The sequence below is a fragment of the Hippoglossus stenolepis genome, chromosome 13 (assembly GCF_022539355.2).
Source record: "Hippoglossus stenolepis isolate QCI-W04-F060 chromosome 13, HSTE1.2, whole genome shotgun sequence".
In the NCBI taxonomy this organism is placed as follows: domain Eukaryota; kingdom Metazoa; phylum Chordata; class Actinopteri; order Pleuronectiformes; family Pleuronectidae; genus Hippoglossus; species Hippoglossus stenolepis.
In genome coordinates this window covers 3,487,923-3,512,043 of record NC_061495.1, presented here as the reverse complement: position 1 = coordinate 3,512,043, position 24,121 = coordinate 3,487,923, and the positions used below count along the sequence as shown (strand labels likewise).

General features: G+C 42.0%; 2 protein-coding genes across 5 annotated transcripts; one reads left to right on the top strand and one right to left on the bottom strand.

The window, feature by feature from the left end:
* Nucleotides 1-5,064: 5,064 nt before the first annotated feature.
* Nucleotides 5,065-19,897, bottom strand: pms1 (PMS1 homolog 1, mismatch repair system component). Of its 3 annotated transcripts, XM_035174481.2 has the most exons (13): nucleotides 19,759-19,897; nucleotides 18,634-18,777; nucleotides 18,289-18,471; nucleotides 17,972-18,074; nucleotides 17,557-17,720; nucleotides 14,181-14,297; nucleotides 12,245-12,367; nucleotides 11,957-12,103; nucleotides 11,012-11,805; nucleotides 8,430-8,888; nucleotides 8,083-8,213; nucleotides 5,618-5,778; nucleotides 5,065-5,523 (listed from the first exon to the last, which is right to left on the bottom strand). In XM_035174481.2, exons 2-13 carry the CDS (start codon nucleotides 18,763-18,765, stop codon nucleotides 5,314-5,316), a joined length of 2,724 nt encoding a protein of 907 aa, XP_035030372.2. In that variant the 5' UTR covers nucleotides 18,766-18,777; nucleotides 19,759-19,897; the 3' UTR covers nucleotides 5,065-5,313. The 3 variants fall into 3 exon arrangements, with proteins under 3 accessions (XP_035030372.2, XP_035030373.2, XP_035030374.2); XM_035174482.2 differs by lacking the exons at nucleotides 18,634-18,777; nucleotides 19,759-19,897 and having other exon boundaries at nucleotides 17,972-18,070; nucleotides 18,289-18,416; XM_035174483.2 differs by lacking the exons at nucleotides 18,289-18,471; nucleotides 18,634-18,777; nucleotides 19,759-19,897 and having other exon boundaries at nucleotides 17,941-18,039.
* A 281-nt stretch (nucleotides 19,898-20,178) lies between these two features.
* ormdl1 (ORMDL sphingolipid biosynthesis regulator 1) lies at nucleotides 20,179-23,873 on the top strand. 2 transcript variants are annotated; one of them, XM_035174497.2, is made up of 4 exons: nucleotides 20,179-20,296; nucleotides 21,668-21,847; nucleotides 22,685-22,836; nucleotides 23,133-23,873. In XM_035174497.2, exons 2-4 carry the CDS (start codon nucleotides 21,674-21,676, stop codon nucleotides 23,266-23,268), a joined length of 462 nt encoding a protein of 153 aa, XP_035030388.1. In that variant the 5' UTR covers nucleotides 20,179-20,296; nucleotides 21,668-21,673; the 3' UTR covers nucleotides 23,269-23,873. The 2 variants fall into 2 exon arrangements, with proteins under 2 accessions (XP_035030388.1, XP_035030387.1); XM_035174496.2 differs by lacking the exon at nucleotides 20,179-20,296 and having other exon boundaries at nucleotides 20,341-21,847.
* The last annotated feature ends 248 nt before the right edge of the window (nucleotides 23,874-24,121 follow it).

Below are 24,121 nucleotides of genomic sequence, written 5' to 3'. Positions count from 1 at the left end.
TGCTTTTTCACTTAGGGATGAGGAATCACTATTCCTACTGCAAACCTGACAGTCACCACTGGGAAGCTATCGCGTGATTAATGGCTTTGTAAAGCTACTGGAAGTTTGGAGAGAGGACAAATTTGGTGAACACTCCAGATATGTTTACAAAATTCCTCAATGTCTGTGTTTGTTTGCGAGGAGGGGTCAGGTGACGAGCGAAAAAACGTGGCTCGCCGCCATCCGAGGTCCGAGGCAGCGGAGCGTTGTCTCTCTGGGGACGGAGAGCTGACAGTGATGAAGAATAGATGTTCCTCTGAGGAGACTGAGGGAGGGCAGATTGTGGAAACCTCCTGTCTCCTGATGATACGCCTATGTCCTTAACACAGACGGATGTAGAGCAGTATCAGGTATGTGTCAAGAGCTCGGGAGAGAGTTTGACATCTCAGACACAACATGTATGCTACATTTTTAAAGATTATGGCGCACAATTAATTTTACAAGAAGCTTACTTGAGTGACATTCATGAGGCAAGCAGGACTTTCCAAAACTAGGCTGTGGTGGATAAATCCAGGAGACTGTCTTACCATAAGTTTAACATTTATTGATATGGAAGGAAATCCAACTTTTAGAAATGCTGCGTATTTATTCGTAAAATCCACCATGATTATTTTTATGTTTGGTTATCTTGAATCCTGAAAACATCTCACGAGCTGCAGACTTGCTGTCACAGCGAATGTTCCTCGAAAGCAGATATTTCTTGAGCTGGGTATCCGGAGCAGTTTGCCCAGTAACTTTCAGAAGTGGTAAAGTATTTTCATTCTGCCTCTTTTTTAATGATCTGAAATGTGCTATAGCTCGGCAAGTAACTTCAAATAAAATAAATAAAAAGTCCACTCTTGCTGTGGGATTTGGTGACAAGTGATTAAAACTTAAAGCGAGTAGACTTGATGGCCCCACTGTGGAAGCCCCTGACCCATATAATTGAATGTGGTGTGGCTGTAAATTCTCCAATAGTTGAGAACCTGTGGATTTTTAACACCCATCACATTAGTGTGGGCCTGAAGCCCATAAAAAAACTTAGTGGCTCTTCAGCGGTTGGCAGAAAAGTGCACCGTCACAGCAAGGCCCCACCACCAATTACCTGCTGAGAAGCAAAAACCTGGATGCAGCAAAGTTTTTATAATCTTTCCCATATGGAACATGGTGGTTAACGGTTTAAAGACACTTGAGTGAGTCCTCGTGTAAAGCTGGAGTGTTGGGGTTTGTTTGCTTTGGATTTTTGTAATATTATAAATAAATCAAAGATGAATATCTAACATATTAGGGTCACTTGACAAACCCACAGAATATAATCATGTTTAATATGTTTAAGAAGCCAAAAAGGTCTGATAATCACATTGTGTTAGGATTGCACATTTTTTCTGTGGCTTTAAAATAAAACAATATGAGATAATTCAGTCACAAAGTTTAGGGGAACGTTTCCTCTTAGAAGTAGTTATACCTTGTTATTGGTTTTAGTTTATACAAGTGTTCTGAAGAAGGCGATGTTTAACTATATCTTTACAACAGTCATGTGAAAACACACAGGTGATCAAACACACAACACACATAAAACAAATAATGTACTAAGCCACAAGGATATTTGTCTGCCAGCTCTGGAGTAGGTTGGTGTGCGAGATATCAAACCAGTCGGCAGCTGCTCGATTCCAGGACTCCACAAAGTACTAAGAAATCAAGTTAAAGCCAAATTAAAAACGTAATTTGTAAAGATTAAGCTGAACACAACCCAAACTCACAAATTCACAATATTGCAGAATTGACGAGAATTGCCTGCAACCACTGCTTCACATTAGTGACATGCTAACGACAACGTAAGTCACAAAAAGTGCACAACCCTACAGAAGAGGTGGTGAAGACCAAAAAAGAGGTAAAAGGGAGATTAGACGTGCGTGCATCAGATGACCAGGTGTTGCTCCAGATGAGGATCAATACTCTGCCCCCATGTGGCCAGAACATCAACCAAAAGGCTGCAAATGTCCAGTTTGTTCTATGGCAGATTAGTCCAGTCAGGTTGAAGCTCTGGTGGGTGGAGCTAACACAGCGACTAGAGGTGGAAAAGCTGTCAATCAAAGTGTAAACACACCTGCGCTGCCAAACACATCTCACCAGGGGAGTGAAAACACCTGTGTGTGTCTAGTCTGGGTGTGTGGGGGGGGGGTGTCTGCTCAGATTATTACTGTACAAAAGCCCATGATTGTGAGGGGGACGTATGAATCATCCTGGATGTCGCTGCTGTAATTCTGTGCGATGTCATTTTTATAGGCAGCAGTGAAATATTTACTTTTCCTCATCTTGTTTTCCAGGTATTCAGAGGGTGGAGTCCCTTCTGTCTTAACGTCCATCACTTTTACGAGTCTTTCATTACTACCATTTGTCCATATGCCCTTTCCAGGTCATATTGTAAATTCTTCTTTAGGTATAGATATGGTTATGAGCATTGTGCTCTCAATCATTGTAGCCATGGTGAATGCTCTGAAATTACACTTTTCTAGTCTTGATGAACACTTTAAAGGCTTTACAGTTCACTTCTGCCCTTCTCCAAGACATCAGGAGAAGTTTGGGGTTCAGTATCTTGCCCAAGGACACTATGGCACATGGAACAGGGGAGACTGGGATTGAACCGCCGAGGTTAGTAGATGACACGCTCTACCTCCTGAGCCACAGCCACCCCCTATACCACTGACATGAATCTGTAAATCAGTTTCCCTCCACCAGGATGTTGGTTGAGCAGAATTGTCGTCCATGTCCCCCACAAGCTGAACTGTGAGAACTTAGGTGATCCCCTGGTTCTATCTTCAGGTTGAGAGTTAATCATCCAAAACTTTGGTTTGTGGCCAAACCTGCTGTGTTGGTTCATCCTGAAACATTAGACAGTTAACTTAGGCCCAGCGAGACCTTTATGGGTTTGGGGCCAAGATGCCTGAACTAAATTGGTTGTGTATCTTAAGAGAAAAGTCTCAATACTGTAGATGTTCCTGTAGCAGTATTAACAAGTGGCCGTTGAGAGAGTGACAAAACATGACTCAATGCCCTTTGAGAGACGTGATAAAAACTCATTTACTTAGGTGGGTTGGTTAGTGATCATCAGTTATTTAGAAAATGTAAATCTTTTTAAACTGGTGATATTAATTCTTCATTTGATGACTACATCTTTAAGTATGATATCATTCCAATCGTGCGTTCCCAAAGGGATATAAAATGTTGTCTTTCTCCTGATCAAGTCTCATATTTCTAAACAGAAGCAGATGGTGCGTGTACCCAGTACTGGCCGAGGTGCTCGGTGTGAATACTTCTTATGAGAGTTCCAAAAAAATAGAGCAGGAAAAGGGGGTTAAATATAGCTCATGTAATTTTAATTTGGACTTGATGACTCTGTTAAAGTGCACGGTTACTTCTGGGTTGTGAGAGTGGTGTACAGTTGCCCTGGCTGCTGAACACGACGTGACAAGCAGTAGCTCTGCACATTAGGGCAGTAACAGGAGAACAGACAACCATCTAGATGACGCTGTATGTGAACAGAGTATTTTTGCATCAGGGTTGTGATATTCCAAATTTAAGTTGGATTCCCAAACCGGCCCCTTTTCCGTCCTCTACATTTGGGTTAATCATTAGCGAATACTTCACTTTTAGTTGAAGAAAAGGTTAAAAAAGAAGGCGACAGGTGGTTTTGAAAGACAGCTGGCAAAGTGAACTGCTGCTGACCTTTTAAACAGTGTGGTCACATGGTCAAAAGATGATCATCAGTTAATCTGCCCCAATTACTCTGATATGCCCCTCGGGTGCCAAAGGCAGCGCGTACAGAGCAGATTCTGCTTCCGCACGCATTTCTGGAAACAAGCAACTGAGGAGCACATATCCAACAGTGAGACGTTTTAAAACAAGAGTCCGTGCAGGAGCGGGCGGCGACGGGCGAGAGGAGAGGGCGGGGGTCCTCACAGGCATTTATCCCCTACGCAGAGGCACTTTGCAGAGTGCTGGCCCTGCAGCAATGCTGGGGCCATCTGTGGGTCCTCTCAGCAGAGGCCACGTAAAACAAGACGTGTGCTGCGGTTTGACCTTTCACGGGCCTAACTATAATATTATGATAAGATGAGTGATCGGGTTGCACTTCTCCCTGCGGTGGGATGCAGTGTCCATACGAAAAGGTGACGAGTGAAAGCCTCGTGCGGATATATGTATTTCTGTTATCCAAGTGTGGTCAGCTCAGCCGTCCTGTGCTGACAATCTGAATGTTCTCGTATTAGATCCCTGTTCCTGAGATACAAGCACCTGCCATCCCATCAGTTCTACTTAAAATGAGTGAGAAACTCTAAGAAAGATTAAAAAAGGTGTAGTTTTATATGTTACTGCCTGTTAGTCCTTGTTGAGCACAGCCGTTTCCCCGCAGCACTAACAGACTAATGTCTTTAGGAAGTGGCACCACTACAAGTTAGCACAGCATCAAGGATTTGCTCAACTTTGTGGTTGACATTACAGTGCAAATCTCTGAAGCATTTAATGCAGCCAGGGATAATACACAAGTATCTGTCAATAGTAAAGGGCGAGCAGCTGGCAGTAATTGAGGGTAAAGAATTATGGGTAGTAGCTGGCACGCCGCACATCCCTGGCTTGCCAATACCCATTTCAATGGTGCCACAATGAGGGGTAGTAAGATACACGGGCTTTTGGACTGAAATCAAGTCAGGGAATCAGATGTCACTCTGCTTTTTGAAGAGCGGTGTTGTTAATCCAAGAAAATGCAAATGATGCAGGAAATCAGTCCACAAAACCAGAAATGACTCAAGCGAGTGAAACATCCGCTTCTGAACTGAACTGTTAAATGAGGAAGTTTACTGTAAATGTTCATTTCAGTTACAGATCGGTACAAGGGGATAGAGCGGCCGTTCTCTGGCGGGGTTCGATCCCCGTCCTCCCCATCTGCATGCCGAGGTGTCCTTGGGCAAGATACTGAACCCCAGACTGCCCCTGGCCATAGATGCGCTATGGTGTGAATGGGTGAATGCCAATAAACTGAACTGTAAAAAGCTTTGAGTGGTCATTTACTTATCAGCCATATCTGCTACAATAGAAAAGATGTTACAGCCTCAGTGAAGAGATGTTTACTGTCGTCATCAAGACTTTCTGAGCCAGTCCACAAAATTCTGTTTCCTTTTACAGAAATGAACTATTCATGGTTGACAAAATGCATCACATACTTGATCACTTTATTTTTGATATTCTGGTTGTAACAAAGTTCGACATCATTTGGGACTGGAAACAAAGCGGTAGTTTTCATGAAGGTGTCTGCAGCTCTGAAGTCAGCAGAGCCTGAGCTTCCTGCTCTGTGACAGGGACGTCAGAGAGGTGCTGGAGAAACGGCCGACCGTGGATGCAGGACCTGCTGTCCTCACCAAGCTGCTGTTCCATCCGCACAAGGATTTCCTCCACATCTTCCCTGGATAGATTTGTAGTCACCTGACGGGCAAGTCGTACAGCTTCCCCCTGTGAGCGCAAAAAAAAAAAAAAAATCACAATTCACACATTTTAAAAACCCTTCCGTGACGACTTCTTATCCTCCATTCGCAGCATCTCTCACTTGAAGGTAGTTTGTTACTTTCAGCGGCCGGCTCTCCTGCACGGTCCCGGCCTTCCTGTGAAGAACTGCAGTCAGGATCTCCCTGAGGTCGTCCACACCGAGGAAAGGCACACAGTCTGCCATGGCTGTCACTTCCAGATGTCTATCGGCTGATGTGAGGCCTGGCCAAAACAAGCAGAGGACAAGGATTAATATACTCCAGACGCTACTTCTATCTCCAGGAAAGAATAATAAATAAATATTGTGGTTTACGGCCGGAGTGAGGACCAAGTCAAACAAGCTGAGGGCCAAATGGAGTGTTAAATGACTAATAGAAGCCCCGGCAGACTGGAAGGAAGTTGTCTTGTAGGGTGGAAGAATGATGGCTTCTTATTTCATGAGGAAATACTACAAATCATGGACAATTTATATTTCTGATACATGACTTTGGATGCAAAATGAAGTCTGAAAGGTAAAAATTAAAACTGGAGATGCAGAGACATTTAGATTTATTGAATTTGTCTCTGCTGGATGCGCCGCTTGTGCAAGTACATTTGCTATTATTTATGTCGAGAGCAGCAACTGACCCTGACAAATTCCCTGATTATAATACCAACAACTCCATAGAGATGCACGTTGTTTTAATATGTCAATTCTTTCCATTTTTTAAATAACGGCAAATGCAAGCGATAATTCACAATACACATTTTTCAACAATCCTCACAAACAACAGAGATACACAGCAGTTGATTGTGCAATGAAACCATCTTACATATGCTGCTGCCTTCAATCCCATGCACACCCACCGAGGGCAGGCCGTGCCAAATGAAAATTCCTAGAATTTCTCAAAGGGCAACCATTCTCATCACCTGCACGCTGGGGTACAAACCTACTGTGAGACCATGCTGTTGGGCAGAGGGCCAGTGTCAACTGAGGTGAACCGCTCCAGCAACAAAAACAGCCAACGTTCACAGGGCACTGTTTGGCTTTGCAAAGTCAGTAATAAGTGATTAATAGTCAAGTAAATAACGTCACGATGATAATGAAGCTGGCAGTTATTTATTTATTTTTCAGATTGTGTTTTTAACCCTCAGCAACTGTATTGCAGTATAAACGTGTTTAAACTCCACTGATGCCCACTTAAATTATCAGAATCATTTGTCAGCCTCAACATTTTAATATTGAAGGTTTGTTTTTTAAAGATAATGTTAGTTAATCTTATACTAAATGCACTATATTAACTGTTTATAGCTACAGATTATTGGTTAATATAACGAATGTCTTAGCGAGTGAATTGTTGAAATACCTGCTAAGTTTGTAGACATTTGTCACAAAACTAAACTTCTTGTATGTGTTTGTCCTCAAACTTCACTCAGTAACCCACAGTGACAGAAAAACTGAACTTTAGAAATGTTTGCAAATTTATTAAAAAGGAAAAACTGAAATATCACATGGATTTAAGTATTCAGACACTTTGCAATGATATTTAAAAGCTCCAGTGTGTAAGATTTAGGTGAAATTGATCTATTGGCAGAAACTGAATTTATAATAATCCTAGTGATGTTTTCACTAGGATGTGTTTCATCTAAATTGTACAAATTGTTGTTTTCTTTACCCTAGAATGGGCCCTTTATATTTAAATACTTTATATTTAAATACTTTATATTTTCATCAGGAGCGGCTCCTCTCTACGGAGGCAGCCATGTTTTTTACAGTAGCCCAAACTGGACAAACTAAAACTTCTGAGTTTTTAATGACACCTGAAGCTGCCACAGGTTCTCTCTCATGTTTGGAAGAAGAGGGTGAGGTGAGGGGTGTTCAGCTGCAACATCACACTTCACCACTAGATGTCACTAAATTCTACACACTGAACCTTTAAAATGAAGCTCAGGCGCCTCCTGGTTTCTCTTGATCATCTTTGAGATGTTTCTACCGACTGACTGGAGTCTAAATGTGGTAAATTGAATTGATTGGATGTGATTAAGAAAGACACACACCACCGGTCCATATAAGGTCTCGCAGCCGACTGCATATCAGAGCAAAAGCCATTTCTGCTGAACCTTTCCATTGGTTTTCCTCCAGGATAGTTCAGTTTTTCCTTTTTAATGAATGTGCAAAAATGAAGGGGGACAGAAATTTGTTTTGCGATGATGCAAAATGCTGTTTCTCTGTTTCTTCATCATCCATTATTGTTTCCCTGTGGACACATTTGTTGAAGGAATGGGAATGTTTCATCTTATCCACAAATAATCCAATACTCCCTTTCTATAATAAATGAGACCTTTAACCAGCATGACTCCAACAATAAGAAATCCTTGTTTTCAGATTGACTGGGTGTGTTGTGCACTTTTGTGTTGTACTACGGTGCCTTTGTTTTGGGATCTGTTGTTCTATCAGGTTCCGAAGGACACGTGATTGGCAGATAAATGTTCGACTGCACACATATTGGTCTGTTATGATTCAATAACATTTTATTTACAATGTACCTGGAGTGAGTTTGATTTTAAACCCATTAGCTACAAGCCTGGGATCAGAGAAGAGGCTGCGTCCGTCCAGCTCAGGGCTTTGTTTCTCCATGTTGCACAAAGCATCTGTATATTCAGCTCCCCCTAGATTTCTAGAAGAGACACACAAGGACACGTTAAACACACATCACTGTATTTTCATACATTAGATAAGCATAAATAGAAGCCAAGTACTAGGATTTCTTTGTCTTAAAAATAGTCTTTACAATGTACTGCGTGTAAAGAAATTGGACGAGTGAGCAGTTTCCCAAAAGGAAAACAACTGTCAGAGTTGGCATTTTGCTGGTGAGAGGTGAGTGATACTTTACCCATCTGTTAACTGTATAGGGTTCTGCAGACTCTCAGCTGGAAGTATATTATTCTCCAGAAGTCTCTTAAACAGCAAGGCTTCCTCCACTCGAAATGGGTTTAACAACATGAGCCTCTGACCACATAAAATGACCCAGGCGTTCTGAGAGGCCAGTCGGTTTACAAGACGGAGGCCCCGCGGTGCTGCGCTGCGCTGGGATGAGAGGCGCTGAAGCTGCAGCCGAAGGGCAGCCACGCTGCAGGGGAGGGGCTGTGAGGGCTTAGGTGCAGGGTTCTTCATCTTCTTTTGGGGCTGAGCAGAGAAGAGCTCGTCCAGCAGCTGCTGATTGGACAGCGGGGCTTTGCGTTTCAAGCTGCGCACGTGGCTCCTCGGGGTGCTCGCACTGGGCTCTCTGGGGCCCTCAGCAGGGGCCAGTTTGGTCCTTTGGTCGTGGTGTTGTTTTGCCTTCTCCTCAGACCTGCAGAGTTCAAATCGTTTACAGCTACGACACCAGTGACAACACTTTTATCAGATCAGTTCCAAGTTGGCTTTCTAGCGTTGACTGGTGCAACAGGTTGGCCTTACAACAGCAAGTGGGAGTCGAGTGTTTTGAACATCAGAATCATTGTGTTACAAAAACAATGTGTTTAACAACTGGTTGGCTCACAGGACAAATGAAGAGTTTCTCCTCTGATATCTTATAATACAGACATTCAGCAACATTTTACCAGGAGCTGCGTTATCTTTAGAGGTCTCCTCCACCTCAGAATGAACGGACTCATCGCTGCTAAGCTACCATGTGACGTTATCGAGTTAAAACATATTAGAGCCTGTTCTAAAATAAGAATTCAGATTCCCAGTAACAACCTTTCCCCAGTGTACATGCAGAGAACATGTTGAGAATCTGATATATGTATAGGGTGCTTTCCTCAGCAAAGTTGCCAACTCATGTTTCCATAGATCTTCATGTGTTAAGCATTAGGCCTTACACTTCAGCACCCCGTTATTCAAATAACCTGTTTCAAGGATAATTCCTAGAAGTGGTGTGCTACTTAACAGTGGAAGTGAAAGGGGCCAAGTACTTGCCACATCTCATTTCATGTTTAAGACAGCAGCACAGCTAGGACGGATTCTAAACAGATGTCTTTTTCCATACACTCCTCCATACCTTATATAAGGGCCCATGTACTGCTGATTCATATTTTCCAACCTTGTAATTACGTTAAATTGGTATGCCGCGCAATCTTACGTAATTGGGCTGAAGCACTTCCAGTATAATGGTGTTATTCCATGATGCTAGCGGAGTAGCTCAGCGGATAAAGATCACAAGGAAGCACAGTTTGCATTTTCTTTTGCAAACTGCATTCTAATGACAACAACATTTACTCCTGTACTTCTTTCACTATCAGTTTTCGATGCAATCAGCCAATTCAATAAATTAAGAGTTGCACATGGTCGGTACACTGTGCCGTGTTTTCTGATCTGAGACCAGCTCCATTTTATAAACCATCCATGTGCTTGGATCTCACAGTTCAGTCAGAATCAAACAAATAAAGCACTATTCTACTAAATCTGCACATTCATGCGATCACTGTGTTATTTTCTTGTTTGTTATTGTCCAAATAACTCCATCCTGTCTTACCTTCAATAATGTTAATCATTTAACTCTGAGGGACGCGAGGGTCAAACACAAACACTCATTACCTCCATCTGCTCTGTGCCAACTCTATTCTTGACAAGCCAACTATGTGTCACTCCTGACTCCACTTATGAAGTAAGTGTAGGTGAGATTTTGAAATGGACAAAGAGACTTGTGTGAACCTGGAAACAGGACATTTAGCTTTTATATTTGTGTTCGAGTCCCTGATAACAAATGAGTAAACACCGGTTCATATCCCTCACTTTTCACTTTCACTTGAATCCTGTCAATGTTAATGCTTATGTTTACAAATTGTACTTTAAATTGTCCATTTAAATTAGTTTAATCTCCATTTCCAGCCAGTAACCTGACAAATAGCTTGAATCAACATGTTGGCATTTAGAAGGCGAGCACGCTGGATCCCCTGTGACCGACAGTTACCCATAACACCCTCCTCTGTATCGGTCTGCAGACGGTTGAGGTGAAGTTTTGGAGAAGAGTAAGTTCTCTAGTATCAGTCTTTTAGCCATTTCTTCTGTGTTGCACAGCTGCTGACCTAACATGTGTTGCTGTTATAAAATAAAAGAATTAAGATTCTGAGTAACAACTTGGAGACAGGACATTTATGCTTCTAATAAACAAGGAGTTCATAAAATCATTCTTCAAGGATTTAACGTCGAGGATATATAAACTTAGACTAGACATGGGAATCCTCTGGATAGATGGAATACTATACAGGACGTGTCATCATTAATGATACCTGTTGTACTGTGGAAAATGTTGTCTACCTTGCTCACTATAAGACACGGTCAGGAAATTAGAAACACAGCTCGTATCAACATAATTTCCAGACTGGGCTTCTCACATGCAAATGACAGGTCAAACTTTCCCAACTCCCTCTGCCTTGCAAATAACAAGAAATGGAAACAACTGCTTGGAAAGGTGAAGGTCTGGAAACTCACTTCTTATGGTCGTCCTCCCTCGGATTTTTCCACCTCTCTTGAGCGGTGACACTGACATCCTGCAGGCCGGCTGTGGGTTCCTCCCTCAGGACCTCAGCTCTGGCCTCCTTCTCGAACAAGGTGGCAGAAGAGAGCGGCGCCCTGATGGCACGGTTGCTGATCAGGTCGTAGGCGGTCAGAGCGTCCCGCTTCTCCATTATGCTGTTGAACATCTTTTTGTTTGAGCTGCTGTGGCTCTTTAACTCATCTGAGTCGGAATGATTGAGCTTCGAGGGTTGGAGGATTTTAACGGGCTGCAGGGGTTCTCGTGATATGGGGTCAGTCAGAGCCGTCCCGCGGCTCCAGTCCTCCGCTGATATCTGGTGTTTGTTTGTTTCTGTCACTGACTCCACATTGTCCTCAAGTCTTTCCAAGGATTTGTTTGCCGAGTCTGTTTCTGTTGTCTGAGTGCAGCTCTGAGCCATTTCATCATCATAAAGAGAAAAGCTAGACTGGTTGACAATCCAGTCCTCTGCTACAGAAGAGGAAGAGCTGCTGTTCGAGGTCTGGTGGGGCAGTGATAGATCTGTGCCCTTTGCCGCAGACAAAGTGATGCCATTGTCATTGTGGTTGGCGACACTGACATCGATATCTTTACTTCGCTCAGTGACGAGTCCTGAAGCATCAGTCTGAGAAGGACTCAGTGGCGAAGGAGACATCTCAGGGCCGAGCTGTTTCTCAGCCGAGGGATCACTACCAGGTTTAAAGCCATAGAGAGAAACCAGCAATGCCTCTACAGCAGTGAGCACAGCCTCCTAAATGTCAGACAGATGACAGATGACAGTTAAACTTCCAATCACATGTACTCGGCCGGACTTTTGTTCTTTGTTCCCCAGTCATTGTTAAATCTGAACAAATACAACACATTTTAAACTGATTCTGACTTAGTTTGAATTTGATAGTCACCTTGTTAACTAGTAGAACCTGGGTCTTGTCCGGTGTCAGGTTGACATCGACTGAAGAGGGTGAAACGGTCATTTTTAGCAGAAGGGTGGGATATCGATGTGAGGCAGAATCACCTGGATACTGAGCCGCGTAGTGTTGGCGCAACAACTGATGATCAAATATACGATGGTACACGGATATACGATTTTCAGGGAAACAAAAAAAAGAAAAGAAAAGAATGCATTTAGAGACAAACAAACATTCATTGTACAAAGTGTGTTGCATTTATTTATCCCAAAATGATTCTACCTTCATTACATCCTTATGGTGGACGGGCCGGTTGTTGATAAATAGAAAGGTTTTGTCAGGGCTACATGAGCTTGTAGAGGAGTAATCTGCTCCAGGCTTCGGGAAAAAACCCTCTAAAGAGATCTGAACAAAATAAAGATAGAATTATAATATTAATAACCCAACACAAGCACAAAGCAGATTCCATACATACAAGGTTCAGACATAAATCAAATGTGTTCTACTACTGATGTTTTCATGTTGTCATTCTCATCCGCTGGTGAAACAACACGTAGAACTAGTACTTTTGGAACTTCATTAAATAAACTATCCCATATTGTATTTTCAATTAGGATGGTACAGTTGACAATAGGTAAAACAGGCAGTGTAACACATAATACTATTAACATTTGCCTCATATTATATAATGCAAATGTTAATAGAGACACACATATTAAACAATGACCTTTCACCTAAAACCCCACCGGAGGTAGTTCTCAAGAGCTAAAGTTGACGACTCTGCACAAAACTGAGCCACTGTACTCAAATCTCCATTATGAATATGGGCTAGTAAGAAATTATGGAAAGCTGTTAATGTTCTACAGATTGCAAGCAGAGAATAGCTATACTTTTCCCCCACATGGCCCAGGGCTCATTATTAGCAGCAACGCACGCCAATGAAGTTAATAAATGAACTGCTGTTTCAGGTCACGGCACATATGCTTCTCTCTATTTCTGCTCATTAGGGTCACTTTATGGGAGCATGTATGGCACCTCTGGCCCCAAAGGGCCGCAGCTATGTGTAGTCATGCTGTCAAAAACGAGTGTCACATTTTGTTCTGCAGAGGAACAGCTCTTACGACTCACCCCCGAGCGAGCCCCCAGAGAAATTGTCAACCTGGCTCCCTTGATCACTAAGCTTCACTCTTGGGGACAAAGAGGAGAACACGTTCTCTTTCATTGCTACAGGGTGTAAGAGGAAAAGGTGAAAGGTTGTTCTCATAACTGGGCACCAAAGTGCAGCAGCAGCAAAATAACAACAACAAAGAGGAAAAGGAGAGAGAAGCAGGGTGAAAAGGGCTGCTCCATATCTGTCAGACTGGATTTGTTGGGAGCCTGGCAGCAGGTACGAGCCACATGACACCTACCGTGACCAAGCAGAAAGTTACCGCTCACCAGTAATTCAATTATGATCAGCACAGCAAAGCTTAGCTAACAAAAATTCACTTTTCATCAGGAAAGAACTCAAAAGAAAAGGGCATAGAAATAGTTGGCGAGCCCCCAACTGGCCACATTTGCTGGCTTGCGACCAGGCGTTCCTGATGAGGTTATTAGCTCACAGTCAAGTATAGCGTGCGTGCACTTATGTGTTCTGCAAATATACAACAAATACTACTATCCGAACAAATAAGTTGCAGTCATCATTCATTTCCTGTGCAAATCAATGTATTCCCACCTCCTCGGTTTTAGTTATTAAGCAGCAACTGTTTAGTTTTTTAGCTTTTTATTTTTTCAACCAAGTGTCACAATATTTGATTTGGATTTAGACTGAAAATGTTGTAACATGTAATTTAAAGTTACAATTGTTGCATATAATGAAGGGCAATGCGGCATGGGAGCCACAGTATGAGAGCAAAAAGTGCAAGGTGTGTGCACGAGGTGGGGGTAAGCATACAGCTCTGTGACGCTCATCCGTCAGAGTGCAATGCACACCACGTTGTCTCTTCACATTTGCTCCATCGTTTGTTTCAAACGTTCAAAGGAGACTTTGTCCAACCGAGCAGCGCTCAGTGTGAAACGATACAAATAAAAGTTGACCGAGAAAACCTGAAACCTGTAAACGTGAGCAGCACTTGGACAGTTGACTAAATCAAAATGTGTGTGTTTCAAACTAATGTAAACTAAGGTATCCTCTCTAACACGTTTGTTTCATCTCAGCACTTTCCCCTGAACTAACCTCTGGTTGCTCCTGGTGATAGTGGCATGGAAGCAGGTTGGCCACCGCGCTGGGCCCCAGTGTAGCAAGGAGGGCACTTCTGTGATCGGCCACCTTGGACTTCTGCCAAACCACCACCTGGAACAATATGACACGAGTCAACTTCCACGAGTCCACATCAGGCGATCACACTGCACAAACACCTGTTATGATAGTAACTGGGCCAACAAGCTGCCAACACATCTGGAGTTCATATATTTTATTCGTCAAATGATTCAGCAAGAGACGGACAAAAGCTTAAATTTCAGTGTTCCACGCTTAGGGAGCTGAGGAAGAGTAAAAGTTAATGGGTGCTTAAATTAACATTACAGAATAAATCATTACAAGACCTGACACAAATTGATATTCTTGCTTTTCTTACTTCTTAAGACATGATTTCATCCTTGAGACCAAAATAATTGACTCAACACAATATAAATCAAAGCTTCAGGACCTTTTTTTAGTTTATACTGATGATTGATGATCATTTTGTTCATTGATTACAAAACATCATCAAGTAAGGTCATGATTATTTAAAAATACATGACACCTCAAAAACATGTCTGATCAGAAAACAGTTGAAATATGTTGTCACCCACAAGTGGGCTTGTAATTTGTGTTTAACACTGAATTTATCTCCCGGGTGTTGATTTCTAAAAGCATGCAGAGTGTTGCAGGGCATGCCTCAGCTATTAAATACACAATCTGGCGCATGTAAACGGATCACTCCTGTAAACAGTTCTTGAAGAAGCTGTGAAACACGACACAAGCCAAATAGCAGAGTTGGAGATAGAGGATAGGGGCAACTGAGTGCTGATTGTGCAAAAATGGATTTACTACTCTAACCTGACGACCTCAAAACTGATTTCTATGAAATTCATACGGGAGTCGTGTGGCTGCTGCGTGACCCACACCACCTATATACACTTCTGTGTACAAACTAGCTGCAGCCTGAAACCAAATCGGGGGTTAAGCCTGCAGCTGTGTTCAGCAACTTACTCAGGCGTCATAATCAGCCAAATCAGAGTTCACCGTCCATCAGCCATATTTGTGTTTGGGGCAAATGACAGTTACACTTAGCTGTGGTCTGAAACCTTGTAATGAATGGAAATGTCAACTGCTAAATAATTCCTCTGCTGATTAATCTGCTCTTGTGAAATGGAACAAACCAAAATACAATTACTGGCTTTTTTTTTTATTGCGCACACCAAAAAACGTGAAGGCGCTCGCATACTTTTGCTGAATGATAAAATCACAATAATTGAATTGAAACGAGCAATCTGAATATATATATATATAAGTCTGATTATCACCAATGACTCGGTTAAGTTGAGGAGAAATTATGATTAATCTTCAAAAAAGTTATGAAACCTTGTCACATTGCTTTGGTTTGTATAACCAACAATCATGTAGTTGCTCTGCTGCTGCACATTAACAAACAGCCCTAAAGAGCAAACACTAAACTATCAATACAGCAGGAGACACATTTTTTAATCATGACTATTATTACGATTCTGTGCGGAGTCAAGCGGTGGCTGTAATGACGTATGAGCATTTTAGGGATTGGGCCACAACTCAAAGATTTTTATTAGTTTAAGACGCACAGTGTGTTGTAGATTTACTAGTCTTAAGTTTCAGGTTGCAGACAGAGTTCATTGTTCCCTCAACAGCTGCAAACCCAACCGACACTCCTGCTGCATCGTGAGCTTTCGTTATTATTTGTGTTTGCTTGTCTCTAAACACAGCGTCGTGCTTCTCAGCCTGCTGTGAAGAGCATGCGACATTACTCCAGGAGCACTCTGGAGCCTGCAGGGGCGAATACAGCAATAATTCAGACGTTCTGTCATCCGCTGTCGTGGATTTAACAGATATCAGTAAAATAAAAGCTCACAGATCTAAGCCTGTGCTCTGAATCTCCCTGAAGACTGAGTTACAGTGAAAGAGGTATTTAGCAGCTAAGAGTGATTATTAATTTAATATCTTAAGTTTTAAATAATAACATTTATATTTGCTTAAATGTAATTGATTACAAAATCAATCAGGAAAATAAGCATTACTTGCAGTCATAATAAACACATGTAAAATCATAACTGTTTCTGTGATCAGGTAAGTTTTATGTTTTTTATAATATTTATATTTTTGCAGTTTCCCCAGTTAAAAAGCTTCATGAATCAATTCATGTAAAAATCTGTCTATTTAGAAAAACACTTGAATAATATTTTAAATCCAAATCAAGTCCATTAGTAAATAGACTACTGTGGTCATGTTGTGTAACTCATTTCAAAACCACATGCACACAACTCAAAAAGACTCTTACAACTTATAATTACTCCTTATTAGCTACAGGCACACGCACTGTGTTGTGTGCATATGATTTTTTTATGTTAATGAGAACAGAGCAAACACTAAACCAGCAACTTCCAGGTTCAGTCTGTAGTTTGACTCTTTAAACATTTAGTTGATGTGTTTGTCCAAAAGCCAAATGAAGCTTTTCTATCATAGGTGATGATTTCATAACCTCACTGACGACAAAACAACAGGACTTTGACGACGATGTTTGATTAATTATTTACCCGACGAGCTTCATTTTGTGACTTTGTGTTTCAGGACTTTACAAATTTGAAAGGGAATCAAATGAGGCCATGCACACCTTGTACATGTAACTTACAGTTTACACTTTTGCAATAATTCCTATTATATTATTATATTTATTACAATAAGGTGAAATTGGGTGGAATTCTAAAGGCTTGTTCCCCTCTTCCATTTGACTTGTTGCTACTTCTGTTCCTAATCTTGTACAGTCTATTCTTTAGCTCAATGTAATTATCAAACTGAGTCATGTATTGAGTAAACTGCTCAATAAAATAGCGGTGGTAAGATTTGATGGAATCAAGCATCACCTGTTCCTTCTTTAGCTTTTAAGATTTAAACTATGTGTGAGCACTAATCTTAAATAACACGTAATCTTACAGAGGCGTTCAGGGCTTTAACACACATCATCGTTATCATATAATACAACATTACCCAACAGAAACTCAGGCTGTATTAACAGAAACTGAGGAGGCTTCTGAACCAGTGATGTTCAGTCATTTGAAGACAAATGAGGACACCTAGCGGCTGCTGTGTGTGTGTGAATACAAACTGTAACAAGAAGATTATGTCACTTTACAGGACAGACTTAAAATATAACAAAACCCCATTGTGTTCTTCTCCCATTTGTTTAGTTGTGTTACAATTCTGCAGTTTCAGCAGCTTTACTTGTCTCAGCAGCAGGAATTATTTGTGTTTCTCTTGATTTCATTGATGAAAATACTTTCACCTCCCTCGGTTAAAATCGTAAAAGTGAGACGGTCTTGACCTTATTGTGAACGAGCGTGATCCTCAGGTCAGGTTTGATTATAGCATAGGCCATCAGCAGGTCTTCTACTTTCTTCAGCTCCTCTTTGCACTTCTTGCTCGAAGAATAGAACTGCCTCCTCACTGGGAGATTCTTGAACAGCTTCAGTACACTCACTGTTGTACCTGTACAACACAGGAGAAAAGACGTGTGTCACAGCTGGACTAGATCTACCTTTACACATATTTGTTAAAGTGTGGATTATTCTTTAAACAATTTCTTATAACCGAGGTGCACTGTATCCACTGTAGCTACTGCATACTTTTACTGACGTGCATTTTGAGGGGGGGGGAACTGTCCGGATTTGATTAGAGTGCATTTGATTTTCAGAAATGTGTTGCTCACTGGGAGATTCATTAAATGACTTCAGCCTTGCCTTGACCCAAGTGAGACGGCTTCTGAGAGACAATCTCCCCCGTGAAGTTCAGCATGTATTGGATGCTGATGTCATCCTCCACCGTCTTCGTGGTGACAGCTACCTGAAAGGAAACGGCACAAGACATCAAACCAGTTTATAGACCGACACACCAGGATTCATATGTGATTCTTATTATATCCTGATGAATGAAAGAGTCATGCAGCTTTCGCCGTGCAATCTGGTTTTATTTTACCAGTAGCTTTAGCTCGGTTTCGCTAGGTTTCTCTTCAGATGTGACTGTCACATAACGACTGCTGTTGTCAACGACTTCTCACCTCTGCCACTGCACAAATGGAGCCCAGTGCTTCTCCTCTGAAGCCATACGTTTCCAGACGCTCCAGGTCGTCATGGCTACAGATCTTTGAAGTATAATGTCTCACAGCCATCACAGGAGTATCTGCGGTTTTGATCCCTTGGCCATTGTCACGAACTTCTATCCGGTCCAAACCATAATTCTCCTGCAGTGGGAGAGTCAGTACATACTGTAGGCTGCAAAATGTATGATCAAATATAAGAATAATGTTGCTGCTAAATGAGCAAGAAAACAAATCCAAGTTCTGCTATATCCAAAACCAATAATCATTTGTCTTAATCCAGAATCTGTCATTAAGATACTGTACCAGTTTAACGTCAATGCTTGAAGCGCCGGCGTCCAGGGAGTTCTCCAACAGTTCTTTCAAAACGCTCAACACTGAGGTGATGACCTGGGAGCTCGACAGCAGCCGCACGGTATCTCGTGGCAACTGGTTCATGATTCCAGGTATCTGTCAGAGAAGAGTCTGGTTTTCACTCTGGTACTTTACTGCTTATGATTCAATCAACGTCAGTAAAAGGTTCACTGTGCATCTGCATTTATTAACATGCTCAGTGTTGATGTAAACAGAGTTACAAGTCTTGAGTTCTGCTGCCACAAAGATTCTTTATGTTAAAAACTTGAATTTGTTGCTGGCGCTCATATAAATAGTGTTTGAATGTTACAAATACAATAATTTTCCAGGACCTTTCAAGGAGTTTTTTCTGACAATTGAGGCCAGCAGTGTTAAACATTCGACTTGGTATTGACACTTTAAATCCCATGTTTGCTGATGCAGGCTTCATGATTAAGTGTCTGACTTTCAGGCGACAGCTACATCTCTCACAATAAACAGGACAAGAGGGTCGTCCGACCTCATTAACATGTTTTTGTTACTTCATATGAAGTATGAAGTCTTCTCTTATGTCCCTCATATGAACTTGGGCAGACAATGAGTCTGCTGCAGCTCTATGACACTTTCAAAGTGTTGCATACACACAATAAGGTAGAGTCATTGAAACACCAGTGAGTTCAATTTCAAAGAAACTAGGATATGTTGTAATGGGTTAAGATACACAAGGAAACAATCTACGAAAATCAAAGATTATTTGCCTAATATTTGGTCATTTTAATCATTTCCCAAGTATATATACATATGACTATTAAAATATAAGAAGCACTCGTGTTGTAAACATTAGACGAGTCACCTGACAACAGGTTATGGGTCCAGTTATCTTCTTCCAGTCAATAACACCATGAGAAGCTATTTAATAAAGTAAAGAAACCTCCATAAACGAGCTGACAGGCACTTTACATGGGACTTTAACTGGTCTGCAGCTGATACTGGGCTACTCTGACTGTTTAACTGGGAACAGTGCAAACATAAGAGGCGACATTACGGTCTCACGCATATATAAATATCGTGATTTGAACTTGAACGGTAAATACTGACTTGAAGGAGCTGTGAAGACCCGCGCTCCCACCGAGCCGTCCATCAACAACACGCAGCGACAACCCGGAAATGACCTGGATTCCCGCCCCCTCTTTAACCCGCTGATTGGCTGGCAGCGAAGCCGCGAGCGAGATTCCAACCCCGAGTGCAGACTAACAGGCGCAACGTTAATTTAGGCTAACCCACACGTGCATAGCTTTCGGGAGGAGAACCATTTTTCCTGCCACAACAACACCAAAACAAACCAAAATCTAACCAAACCGCCATTACACACATGTTGTTACTCGCTCGGGCCCGCTTTTGAGAGGCCACGGGACTGTGAGCCTGTTGGTTTTTAAGCGAGGGAATCAAACCTCCCACCCCGGCGGCCGCCTCCCTTTGAACCCACGTCTACTTCCGCCGTGGTCAGTGAGCGACGTGCTGTCAGCGCCGGATCTGGACACATCAACAGGGGATCAACACTTTGTGTCCGTAGCCCCTGTCCTCCGTGAAGACACCCCCCCCACCCCCCCTCCACCTCCACTGACCGCTGCTACCTGTGAGTCCGCTGCGTCTCTGTGGCTGCAGCGGGGTTTTTTTTATCTTGTTTACGCGTTTTTAAACCACACGTACGTTAAATTCAAGGTGTCTGACCCGCGTCATGATGCTGACAAACTTGGGAATACGGAGCAGGATCGGGTTAGGGCTATGTGCTGGAAAAACGAAAGCATGTCTGGACGGACGTTTTCGTGTTTACACGCCTACTTATCGAGGCTCGTCAGGCACCGGGAGGGGGGGGGGTCCCATTTCTATCTGTTTACGTTAAGTCAGACACGTGATCCGTTTGCTCGCGTGAACTTTGTGTGCGTTGGTGTTGGTGGTCCTGCAGTGACGTGAAGCTACGGATGTTATTCAGCAAATAGTCAGGGCCGAGGTCTCTTTTATTTGTGTGCAACTTCCAGTTTAAATCGTGTCCGAGGTCCAGTTGCCTTGTTGTCAGCCGCAGCTCGCGTTGTGACGGTTGTCAGAGACGTTATGTAAACAACATGCATCTGTTACATCCGTGCATCGGCGTTGAACAACTGTCTATTAACTGAAATCAGCACCAAATGCATCAGATTGCCGCAATTTAACTCAGATCAGGAATTGTGCACAGCTCAAGGCTCATAATATTAAACCATGCAAACAGACTGACATTTTAATCTCCCCATTCCCACTGGTGCAGTTACACGTTTTGCAACGATTACCAAAGTGCCAAAATGTTGGTAAATTAGTGAACTGCCACAGCTGAGAGGCCTTGTTTGTTGGTTTAAGTCTTCGTTCCTTCTCGCAATAACAGTTTTCCAGTGTCTTCATCCCAGTCTGGCAGCTGAACGTGGGCCACAGGGCAAAGTTCAACAGGATTGCACAATAACTTTTTTCCCTTGTTGTCACATTTAGACCTGCAGGGAGGGAAACGCGCTGCAGTGGTACATTGTGTTATTATGTCCTACTTTAAACAGAGGCTTATTATACAGAAAATTGCTAAAAGTACACAGGCCTGTTGCAGTTGCAGATACTGTATGTACAGTATTTATAGTGAGTAAAAGTGGGGATTCGTTTTCCTGACATTAAAACAGAAATCCAGTGCTTGTTTGGATTAGACATGTTAAACCCTCAGTCATTGCTCAAGGCCACAAATGATTAATAAGAACAGAACTAAAGCCAAAGAAAAACTAGCAAAGTTTAAAGTATCAATCTCCAGATGCAGTAAAGTAAAATAGGTGCCCTCCCCCACCTGAGCAGCTGAATATCAAGAGCTGACTTGTGACTTTTTAACATTATAACGGGGAACTAGTCTCAGTACATTAGAAAGAGTGAATTAACAAATCTAAATGTTCCAACAAGGTGAAATCCTGTTTTGTGAATGTTTGTATTTCGCTGTCCACAGACCAGAATGAATGTGGGTGTGGCACACAGTGAGGTGAACCCAAACACTCGGGTGATGAACAGTCGGGGGATCTGGCTGACCTATGCACTTGGTGTTGGAATACTTCACATTGTGCTCTTGAGCATACCCTTCTTCAGTGTGCCAGTGGTGTGGACTCTCACTAATGTCATTCACAACTTTGTAAGTAACACTTTCACACTGTCGCAGACTATTGTCAAACCGCTCATTTGATTTGAGGATGTCTTAGAAATCATTACCTATTTACCACAGTTAAATGTAGCTTCCAGCTAAATATCAGATGGTGTTAGTTTCCTTCCGTCTTGCCTGTGCTTGTTAAAATATGCTCTATTTTGGGGAGAGTCCTTGTGGCAGCCTGACACATGATCTATTATGACAATTGGTCCACTCCATATAAGGTCTCCAGACAAAACTGACCCTTCATTGTGACACGGCTGGCAGGCAAATAAAGAAACCCAGTCAGTGTGTGTGATATCATTGATGAGTGTGAGCTCTGAGCACTTTACAAGGATTGTGTATCACAGCCACTACGGAAGGCTATTAACAGAAACCAGTAAGGTCAACTGTAGCCTATTGTTGTCCTCACAATACGGCTGCAGTGTGCTGATTAGGACTTAGCCGTATGTCTGCATTTCAGTGTCATTACTTTCCCCTCTGTAATGCAGCTTTTCCATTTAAAGCTGAATTCCAGTGTTTTGACACAGAGGCACCAGGCCGGAGATTTGTTGTTATTGTTGAGATTTGTTTACATTCTGCAGTTCAGACAGTAAAAATGGAACGTTAGTTACTTGGAGAAGCAGGAAGTGAATTCAGTCTTTGGTTCAACAGCTCGATTAAATATTGGAATACAATGTGGAATTATTTAAAACCTGCTGCATTTTATAATAAAGTAATTATTTTCATGAAGGTTTTAATGGTGAAAAATGTGAAAACAGAAACTGGTCCTATTCCTCCCAAACTGTAACTGTGCCCTGTTGACGAGGATTTTTGTCTCTGCAGGGAATGTATGTGTTCATGCATGCGGTGAAAGGCACACCCTTTGAGACCCCAGACCAAGGAAAAGCAAGACTCCTTACACATTGGGAACAGCTTGACTACGGCGTGCAGTTCACTTCATCTAGAAAGTTCTTCACCATCTCCCCGATCATTCTGTACGTGCAAGATAAACTCTGATTCTGTCTTTCCACTTGTTAATCGTTTAAACATCTGTTTAATCAAACCAGAGTCTTATTTTTGCCACAAACTATTTCATCCTTAGCTCTAAAAAAACAAAACATGGATCATGACCAATTGTTTTGGAATAACTGTTAAAAGTAAGAGGCTGAAGTTCATAGAATCCATGTGCAAGAAAATGTTGTGCTCACATTTGATCTTATGTCTTTTCTTGTATCAAGATGATTTAGTGGTTTATTGTTTTTAATGAATCCCTCTTTGTCTTCCTCTGCAGATACTTCCTGGCAAGTTTCTACACAAAGTATGACACAACACACTTCGTCATAAACACTGCCTCACTTTTGAGCGTCCTGATTCCCAAGCTGCCGCAGCTACACGGAGTAAGAATTTTCGGCATCAACAAGTATTAAGACATTGTAAATGCTGTGCCTCATAGGGACCACAGTTAATTCCTATGTGGTCTGTACCACCAATGTGTAAACCAAGTCGTACAGTTTGTGTAAATGCCACTGTTGTCATTAGGATTTTCCGTTTGTACATGAAATGTTTAAAAGAACAGGATTTTGTTTGTAGATGACAGGATGCAATATGCATTACTAACTTATGTGAATATTTAATGATGTATTTTTGGCCTGCGTAGACCTGGGCTGGCCCAGGCATCAGTCAGGCTTTTGCTTTAGTTCATATGTCTTTCTTTGCCTTCAATTCACACGATGTGAGTATAAGTTTGTTTCTACCCACAAAGATGTCCCTAATGTATTTTTCAAAGATGTTTACTTCTTGGGGGTAGGAGCCTGTGGCTCGTTTATCGGTACACTCATTTTGTAATGGGCGTCAAACGTGTTCGTCCTGAGTGAAGAATGGAATCATACTCTTTCTTTGCATGAGTTCCTTGGTATGTGAATCATTTGTCACTTGTGACTCAATCAAAACAGGGTAACGTTTTCATTGTACAGTTTTTTTTTGTGTGAACGTTATGTCCCGTTTGTCAAAATAAAGGTCCTGTATGTGGAAATGAGGCAAATTATTGTTGTCAGGTAAAGTGTTCAGTGAGTCAGGTCTGTGGTGTCCTGTGATAAACTGACGTACAGTGCATTAAGAAAGTATTCAGACCCCTTCACTTGTTATATTGCTTTCCAATGCTAAAATAAAATAAAATATCCCAAATTTTCTTTTACACTCATTAATCTAATAATGACAAAGACAAACTGAGCACTTGGAAAAGAGAGCTGGATAAGAGCCTGATCAGGCAGAGCTCCAATA